The sequence below is a fragment of the Conger conger genome, chromosome 13, assembly GCF_963514075.1.
Source record: "Conger conger chromosome 13, fConCon1.1, whole genome shotgun sequence".
Taxonomy (NCBI): Eukaryota; Metazoa; Chordata; class Actinopteri; order Anguilliformes; family Congridae; genus Conger; species Conger conger.
Window position 1 is genome coordinate 46637189 of NC_083772.1, and position 10029 is coordinate 46647217.

Genomic DNA, 10029 nt, shown 5'->3' on the forward strand with positions numbered 1-10029 from the left:
GTAATCCCATCACAGATTGCATTGCTGGCCACACCCAATCGGGTCGAGAGTGTTGTGCAGGCCGGGTTCGTTCCCATTGCTTATTTTGGTCCTTGTGTGACCCAGAAACCAGCCCAGGTCCTCCACCTTTAAGGACATTCTGATTTCATTAATGCTTCTTGAAGCAGCGAGGAGGCTTTCTGAGGACAGAGTGCAGACTTTGCAAACGTCTTTTCTGGAACACGTGACCTGTGCAGAAGAGGATTGTTTCCGTCTGTAGTTGACGTTTCTTCAAACTGACGCGTGACTGAGCAGGATGTTCCATTTGCCCCGATTCCCCCCATCCTCATATCTCACCCTGGCACCTCTTCCTCGTGTGCTGCTGTGGGTGCTGCTGTGGGTGAAGCTACGTAGTGAGAGAATCACGTGAGGAAGAGAGGTGTGGAGTGAACCCCTGGGTTCAGCTGCCTGCAGACTTGAGGCACAGTCAGGGTGGGGCTCTGTGGCAGTCAGGGTGGGGCTCTGTGGCACAGTCAGGGTGGGGCTCTGTGGCACAGTCAGGGTGGGGCTCTGTGGCACAGCACTACTGCTCCAAACCACAGGATCTGCCTCCAGTGGAGGCCAAATGCTGAATGTCGTGTCCTTCTGGAACGTTCCGTAGATTGGTGAAGGTTTAGTTGTATGTATCCCTAGAAGGGAATGGAATGCAATACCAGGACACAAGCCATGCTACCTGTGCCTTCGGTACAGCGCTCATAGGGTACTACCTCTTTGATGATACGCTCGTAGATACAGAAGCATACTGTATCCAGTTTCACCAGTAACAGCTCTGCTCTTATGTAGTGTATCAAACATCTCAACTAAACCGAATGTGTTGGTGACCAGTTTAGAAGGCTGTCCAAATGGCAATAACATTACATTTTGAAGTAGACCATAGGTATGCTCGCAGTGGAATACCAAAGTATATTTATCATGGGGTGCTGTACATTTATCAATCTGTTTGTGCACACGTGTGCTGGCAAGTTGCACAAAAAATTACATTGAAATGTGTGCATCCTCATTGCTGGAAACCTTGCACTTTTATAGCATCTAAAATTTCTCAGAACCCAGGCATGTTCCATTAATATGAACCCTTGAAGGTACAGACTGTAATGGACTGTTAAAACCATTCTTGCTGAAGAAACTATAAATTGTCAAAATTCTACATGACTGGATTATATGGAATCAACAATTTTCATTCCAACAATATAACCTCATTTAAAGACTCCCTATAAATTAATGGTATTTCAAAATGAAATATCTTTCAGCATTCCCACTGCAGTACATTACAATGACTTCACAGAACCAAGTTCCTCTGTGCAGAATAATTTAAGGCAAATAAAATATTACAACAGCTGTATTGTGTAGTTTGCTTTTTTACTTTGAAAATAACATCAATATTTAATGTATTAAGTTTCTTTATACCTTTACAGGACTTTTGAAATAATTACTGTACATCATTAGGTGGACATGTAGCAATGATGGTACCACCCACAGGACAAGTATGCCGTTAGCAGTTTAAACACAGTACAATGGCAAATAAACATGCAACAGCTGAAATATTTACAAATCTCAAGACCACAAGTGATTTTTCAAACGCTTTACCTTAAACCAAATATTTGTTGGCTGCCAATCAAATAGTATCTTATGTCACTTGGTCGCACAGTTGAGGAAACAGCCCTTCAAAACAGGATGTGGTCATGTTTTGAGGTCATGTGACACAGCCCAAGTCTTATTTCCTTCCTGCTGTGTCATATTTAATTATAAAACATGGAAGTTCTCAAATGTAAATGACTGGCCCATGACACAGGAGCATCAGAGGAAACCTCCCACAATGAAGGACTGGGCTTCCATACACTCTGCAGCAGTTTAAAAAAAGATCTTCCCTCTCAAGAACCAGGACCAAATGTTCCAGCTTTCTCTGCTATCTCCAACGCACTCTTCAGATTCTGGTCAAAGAGCTCGCACCTGGAAAAGTCAATATTCACTGGTCAATATTCATCTTCATAGCCAAATCTGCACATACACTCCCTACTGTTGTCTGCTGCATATAGACTCACTTATTTTCCAAAACTTTTCACAATTTAGCGATCATGCAAAGAACGTAACAATGACAAAAATACAAGCATCAGCTGGGTAAGTCACACACTTTTGGGCCGTATCGTCAAAGATTTTAATGAGATTTCACCTTATAAGAAACCCCTGGAACAGAAATGATGATTAATCTGGGAGATGTGGGCTAACAATGACAACTCCATGACTTTGACTTGCCCCATCTCCCTTACTGTAGGGTACGCCCACACTCAGTGAAACCCTGGAAATAAGTATATCATCAATACTACACTAAGAAAAACATTTCGCTTAAAAACTCTCATCTGCTGAAATGACATATGCCATAGAAAGCCAGTAAGTCACTTCAGGTATCCGGAGACCTGGAAGCGTGTACACACCAGTGGCAGTGTGGACGGGCAGCAGGCATACCTGATGGGCATCTCCAGCGAGTAGAAGGGGTTCTTCAGAGCGAAGTCGGAGTAGATCTCATAGATCTTCCGCAGGAGGGCATCAATGCCAGCCTGCCGAGGGTCTGCCATCACTATGAACTTTATACCTGCAGACACAGCCATTCAGCGTACATTACAGCCATTCAGCGTACATTACAGCCATGCAGCGCACGTTACAGCCATGCAGCGCACGTTACAGCGAGCCAGCTTCTGTTCCTCCGAGCAAGCATCGCGTGACGTACAGTGGCTTCAGAAAGTATTCAGGCCCCTTCACTTTTTGCACTTCATTGTTTTGTTGATTTCATTTTAACTGGATAAAATTGCCATTTCTACCCATCAATCTACACTCAAAACATTTTGCACATTTATAAAAAATCAAAAACCATTTCAAGTTAGATCTGCAACACAAAGTGGGCAAAATAAGGGGTCCGAAAAGGGGTCCGAATACTTTCCGCCCCTGGATATCAGAGTACAGAGGCGTAATGATGAGTGACTAAAAGTCTAGATTCCCAGGGGGGACTTATGAAACCATGTTGCATAATGTCTCTGCTGTCTTACCCGTAAGAGTCTGAAAGCAGTGCAGTTTAAAAGTATCCGTCTCGAGCATTTCAATGCCTGAACTCCCAGCCTCCGGTGACAGCTGTGAGCCAATGGCGAAAAGTCTGGGGAGGTAAAAGAAAGTGCAGACCACTGAATAACGCTTTCGCAGCACACCAAGGCAGTTTCAGATATGAAACCAGGCAGCTGGGTGGGGTTTTTACAGTATGTGGTAAGAAACGAGGACTTAAATAATAGCTAAACTTTTACTATAGAAATGAAATTGCAGGTCACGCAATTGATGCGACGGGCGACTTGCCACTAGGTCGCTAGTCACCATGCTTCGGACAAACGAATGCCACTTACGAGTGAAACATTGAAGCCAACATCAGCTTCTCGTTGGAGGTCAGCCGAGCTCTGCCGAATCGAATGGAAACCGGATAGTTTGCCGAGTCCTTAAGATACTCGATTATCTCTTTTCCATCCGCCGTAAATTTGCCGTTTACATCCACGCCATTAATAGACAGTACTGCATGCCCCACTAAAACAAAAAGGAGAAAAACTCCAGTGAGCTATCTGACATGAGTAATTACTTATGAAATTATGTAATTACTTATGAAAACCTGTTCAGGCTTTGTCATGCAACAGACAGGGCCGCAAACTTAGACCTCGGAATTTCCTAACAATGGCCACGGGCACAAGCGCAACTTACCACGGATGCCATCTCGTTGGCCAAAGGAAACGACAACTTTCTCGTCGTGGATCTTTAACACCAAATCCAAAGGGAAGCTGAACGTTTTTTCTGCTTCAGCTCTTGGAACGTAGTTGTCAAACTGATAAATAAGCCCCCCGGCTTTATTAACAACATACACGCTAAATATCGCCATGGTCTTCCCTGACAGCTAGCTAGTAGCTATGCACAAGGTATTACGCCCAGCTGACTAACCGAATGATCACATGACCAGTCACCCAGCAGCTCTTCGCCAAACAAAACCTTGCTTCTTTTCTCCCCGCAGAAAATACGCACTCTTTTTTGATTGGTCCATATTTTTACGAGTCAATCGTAAGTAAGTGCGCGATGCTTGTACAAATACAATTAAATACGTACGTGAACACGAGCGCAGTCTCAACTAGACGAACGAATTATCGTAAATTACGTCGCATTGGATTAAAACGTCTACTAAATGACTGCAATGTAATATAATTATAGTAATTTTTGGTTTACTGTATGTTATGTTCATACTCACGATCATGGAAGAGAATGTCAGAACATGCGGGGCTATAATATGTTGTTGGGGCGCGTGCTATCATTTTCCCCATATTGGCTTTGAAGCATCATGGTGAGATTCATCAATTTTTGGATGTAGTGAAAATGCATCTGGATGCTTCCCGAAGCCTTTGCAATTAAAAACTGAAGATTCAACGGTTGTCAGAAGTCGTCATTGACGGATGGTCACAGCTAGGAGCATACTGGCTATGGCCTGACTTTAGCAAGGGTTTATAACCCTTTATAGATTTCAAATTGACAGCATATAACAAACTAACATACATAACAATCCAGTGTGACACATGGACATTTCCTTTTACATTTCACCAGGAAAGCTGTAAACACCAAAAGGCCAGCCAGCTCGTTCAGTCTGGGTGGACCACACAGCCTGACAAGCTTGCCAAATTATTGCTATCCAGAAATTGTATGGTAACGAGACATAATGTTAGTTTGAATTACGGTTATTTTTGAATGTGCAGAACTGAACCTATACCATGTTGGGCCTATACCATGGTATACACCAGGGATCATCCAATCACAGCCCTCAAGGTCCGAGGACTGCTTTCTAAGCTCAACAACCCGGTCCTCTTCCACAAGCGTACCTACACAAAGCTGGACAAGGAGGTGCCAACTGACATCTTCCTCAGAGTGCATTTCTCTGAGCTCTGTGTGCATGAAATAATGTGCTATAGGAACAGAAATGTGTATGAAACATGTGGAGTGCTCAGCTCAAGAATTGTGATGAAGCTGCTCTTTGGTAGGGAATACAATGCATCAAAGAAGAAGGTCCAATTAACTGTTTTGTCCAAAAAATGTATAAAGCCTTTATTATGATGGCTATTTCATGATGAAATATTTGAATAAACATGAGATAAAGAAGGGCTGTGTGAACTAGAATAGTACAAATTATGATACAGTTCTTATCTGAGACGCAACAGTTCTTGGTCATTGGTGGTCATCTCTTTGTAGAAACTTTTCATTTCACATTCTCAACAGGCATGTAGACAGCAGTCAGATAATACACTTTTTTTTGGATCAATTTTGAACTAAAATTGAATATATTTTAGGCCATTGTTGTGGCTGTGGGGGCTTTGCCCTAAAATGTAATGTTGCTTGGAGGCTCATAACCTCGCCACCAGCAAAGTAATTAGGGGTGAGATACTGGTATCCATATGGTAATGTAAGTGTGCACTGCATCAGCTATAGATCTGTGCACTGCATCAGCAATAGATCTGTACACTGCATCAGCAATAGATCTGTACACTGCATCAGCAATAGATCTGTACACTCCATCAGCTATAGATCTGTGCACTGCATCAGCAATAGATCTGTACACTGCATCAGCTATAGATCTGTACACTGCATCAGCAATAGATCTGTACACTGCATCAGCTATAGATCTGTGCACTGCATCAGCAATAGATCTGTACACTGCATCAGCAATAGATCTGTATACTGCATCAGCTATAGATCTGTACACTGCATCAGCTATAGATCTGTGCACTGCATCAGCAATAGATTTGTACACTGCATCAGCGATAGATCTGTGCACTGCATCAGCGGTAGATTTGTACACTGCATCAGCTATAGATCTGTACGCTGGATGAGTTTAAATGCAAAATACAACTGGAGTGGAGAGGAAAGCATAGGCTGGTGAGTTACCCACAATGCCTCTGTTATGAAGCCCCACTCCAAGTCATGTTGGAGCGTCAAGGCTCCATTGTTGCTGTTTTTACTCCAGTGTTCACTTGCAGGGTAGTACTTAGAACTGAAAGGCAAACAACTAAAAACTTTTGCTTCCTTTTCATGTGCTGAATTAGTTTCTATGATTCAGTCTGTAGTGATAATGATGAGACTTGAGACCCAGAATAGGTTGCATATTTTTTTATTTTGGATAAAAAGACTTGAAATTGTGGATAACCTTGTTGGTACACTTTTCCATAAGAGAACCATACTGTTATGTTTCTTTTTTCTTATTTACCTCTGCTCTCCACAATTAAGAGATTTGTAAATAAATAAAAAAAGGCCATTGTCACACACCGTGTCACCCCTGAGAGGATAGATGAGCTGGACACAGGGAGATATCAAAAGTCTGGATTGCACCGGAGTTTTATTCATTTTTCACAGGAGCGGGGAAGAGACAAAGAGTGAGCGCGAACTTATAAATAAACAAAAAGCTCTTCGCCTGTGACCCTCACAGGATCCAGGTAAAAAATAATGAAGGGAAAATAAATTAAAACAAGCTGTGGCTTTCAGTCTGTTGCTTTTCAGCCCTGTCTCTCTTGAACAACAGCTATCTCATCCGTGGTTCCCTGGTCTCAGATGCCTACTGCGGAAAAGAGCACACATTTAACAACTAATTATAATTTGAAATGTAGTCCAGGTGTGTGCCTACTTAGCGTGGTCCTCTGATTGCCATGCTTCCTTCCGGCAAAACGTGTCCTTGCCAAAGGCCTTATACATTTCACCACATAGAAATCACAGCATCAGTCCCCAATGCCCACTGCAATGTTATGTAAATGAAAGTAGTCATGTTTAGTATTTTGTTGTATATCCTGTGCATGCAATGACTGCTTGAAGTCTGCAATTCATGGCTATCACCATTTGCTGGGTGGCTTCTCTGGTGATGCACTGCCAGGCCTGTATAAACAGCAAAAATAGTTTCCAAAGGTGATTGAAAGACTAGAGGAAAGACTAGGTGCTGAGAGCTCTCATTAAGGAGGCATTAAGGAGGCATTATGCATTATGCTTTGATTTAATAGGCCAATTTCAGTAATCAAAAGGTCAGGATCTTTTCCTTTTTCATTTCTACTAGCTGAAAAGTGTGCTCACAGAGCACGCAAACTCAGCTCAGCAGAAAGTATTTCAGCCTTATTCTCATATTATCTGACTGGCTGCTTTTTTTTAAACAAAAAAGCCGTTTGATAATAAGCGTAAGTATTTATCTTAGAAGTGCACACATTTCAGATGCAAGCCCAGTGCCTGGGAACCTATATGAAATTCCCCAAGGAGAACAACCTTGTAGTGAATCTACTCACACCTCGTTTGACATGCTGTGTTCAATTAGTATCAACTCCTGGACTTCCTGTGTAATGCAGCAGAGCTCAGCTAATGCTGTCGCATGCTGTTTATTTAGCTGCACATGCTGATTGCTATTAAGAACTTAGCGATGCTCCATGACCTGGTTTTGCATGAGTGCATCCAAACATTCAAAGTTTGAAGTACTTTCCTTTTTGAACTGACATCATCTGCACCACAGTTGTTCTTTAAATGGTAAATGTCTGCATTTATATAGCGCCTTTATCCAAAGCGCTGTACAATTGATGCTTCTCATTCACCCATTCATACACACACTCACAGCGATTGGTGCCATGCAAGGCACCAACCAGCTCGTCAGGAGCATTTGGGGGTTAGGTATCTTGCTCAGGGACACTTTGACACACCCAGGGCAGAATCAAACAGGCAACCCTGCCAGACAACTGCTCTTACTGCCTGAGCCAATGCCGCCCTTTAACCTTGAGAATGGTGATGAAGGGAAAAGCAAGTGAATATTGTTAAGCAAGATTTGTTCATGAAGTTCAGGAAAAAGCTTCAACATGATGAGATTGAGTTGTTCATCAAACAACTTTGGGGATAAAAAGGCTAACAAATCTGTCACTGTATATTGTGACTAAACATATCTGGCCAATGGGGAAAATAACATCAGGTGCTGGAGTTGTCTGTTGTTATTTACACTCAGTGAGCACTTTATTAGGTATTTATTAGACTTATTTTTTAGAGTTATTGGCCGTTTGCTGCTTATAGCCTTTCCACTTAAAGGTTTGACTCGTTGTGTGTTCAGAGATGCTCACTGTTGCAATGTGTGGTTATTTGCATTACTGTCACCTTCCTGTCAGCTTTGAACAGTCAGGACAATTTTGTCTCACTGAACTGCTGCTCACTGGATGTTTTTCACACCATTCTTTGCTAAATCTAGAGACTGTTGTGAGTGATAATCCCAGGAGATCAGCAGTTTCTGAGATACTCAATCCAACCTGTCAGGCACAAACAATCATTCCAGGGTCAAAGTCACTTTGATCACAATTCTTCCCATTCTGGGCTGCGTTTCCCGAAGCTACGTCGTTTGTAAGTTGTACCTTAAGCTCTTCGTGTTTCCCGAAACGCTCTTAGCTAAGTATACTTTCTGTACATTGTACTTTCCTTAGGTTGGTCTGGGCCACTCTTACCTATACCTTAGCGATGTTGTCAGCTCACTCCGCTAGTGGCCACCACTATTACGACCACAAGCCTCTGAAATCAGCTGTTCTCTGAGTTACATCTCAATCTGTTAAGCAATATGTACACTAATAATTCTAGAGTTGTAGTTGGCTAATAATATTACTAAAATACCACATTAATGGGACTGTTTTTATGCAAAGAAAAAAATTGTACATTATGAAGGATGCATGTTGCACTTTATTAAACATGTTGCCTAATTGCCATTTAAATGGTATTCATGAAATTACAATTTCCCACTCTTTCTGTGGGCTGGAGCGATGTTTAACCATAGTTCTTTGTTTTGTTGGACACCGTTGTCCTAAACCTGGAAAATAATGTTTCTTTATTCAGCGCCACATTCTCTCCATTTTGTTTGCTGTGAAGCTGTGGGACCGATTCTTTCTTTGTTTTTTCTTTTGCCATAGCTTATGTTGTTTTCGTGTTGGTGCGTTTTGCTTTTTGCTGCACTTTTATGGAAAACGTTAACTAATCAGAGAAAATGGTGAATTACACCGGTAAAGTGACGGTGCTTCTGGCAAATCAACCCTGAAGTCATTTAAGGGACCATGACAAAGATATTAAAATAATGTGAATAAATCATGACATGCCAAAGAAGGTGTATTGCAAGGTGGTGTAGTGGAACGAGGTGTCTGAATATTACAAGCAGTATATATAATTTGGCGAAAATGTTATATACGGTTGGGTAATTTAGTTTATAAGTTTTAAATTCTATTAATACGTTCCCACCAGTCGTGATAAATGCAATATTATTCCTGCAGTGTTTTATTCATAAAAACACTACTTTCTCTCATAATGCTGTCAAGCAGTCGCTGCATAGAGTGAATAATCAAACCATCGATGGGCCTAGTAATGTCGCACGTAGAAGCTATCCCTTAAGCAACCGCCTAAGTGATAGTTCGGGGAACACACGTAGATGGTTTCCCATCTTCAGGAAGATTGTGTAGTAAACATAATGATGCATGAACTCTTGAATCCGTTGAATAAGGCCTTGTGCAATATTACTTTTGCGGGTGCTCATAAAGATAATGGGGAATTATGTGTTTGTTGCACTGGGTCTTGTTGGTGAAAAGGAGTGAGCAGGCTGGGCGGTTTATTAAACATCTGCAACACATCTTATGACTGAGCTGGGCGGTCTTCAGCCATTAGCTCAAAGAGCAGAAATGGACTTTCTAATCCTCACTATGGTCAGGGATTCTCTGCTGTATGCAAAACTAGAAATGATCAAAAGATATCCTGCTCTGTGTAATGCCAAAGAAGGGGGTGTCAGATCCAAAGGGAATATTACTGGAAGTGGAGGATATCTCAACACAAAAGGCAGAAGCAATCTGAAAACATAGAAATACTGTCCCATCCAAAAGCACTGGAACAGCAAGGCCAATTGCAATACAGTGAATACATTTGGGGTTGAGATAAAAAGATGAACATGAG

At 41.9% G+C, this 10029-nt stretch overlaps 1 protein-coding gene and 1 pseudogene across 1 annotated transcript; both read right to left on the reverse strand.

Moving 5' to 3' along the window:
- The window catches only part of LOC133107602 (uncharacterized), a 980437-nt pseudogene that overhangs the window by 101637 nt on the left and 868771 nt on the right, over positions 1 to 10029 (reverse strand).
- Positions 1377 to 4017, reverse strand: trappc4 (trafficking protein particle complex subunit 4). Its single transcript, XM_061216967.1, has 5 exons — positions 3769 to 4017; positions 3423 to 3597; positions 3078 to 3181; positions 2500 to 2626; positions 1377 to 1986 (listed from the first exon to the last, which is right to left on the reverse strand). Exons 1-5 carry the CDS (start codon positions 3941 to 3943, stop codon positions 1908 to 1910), a joined length of 660 nt encoding a protein of 219 aa, XP_061072951.1. The 5' UTR covers positions 3944 to 4017; the 3' UTR covers positions 1377 to 1907.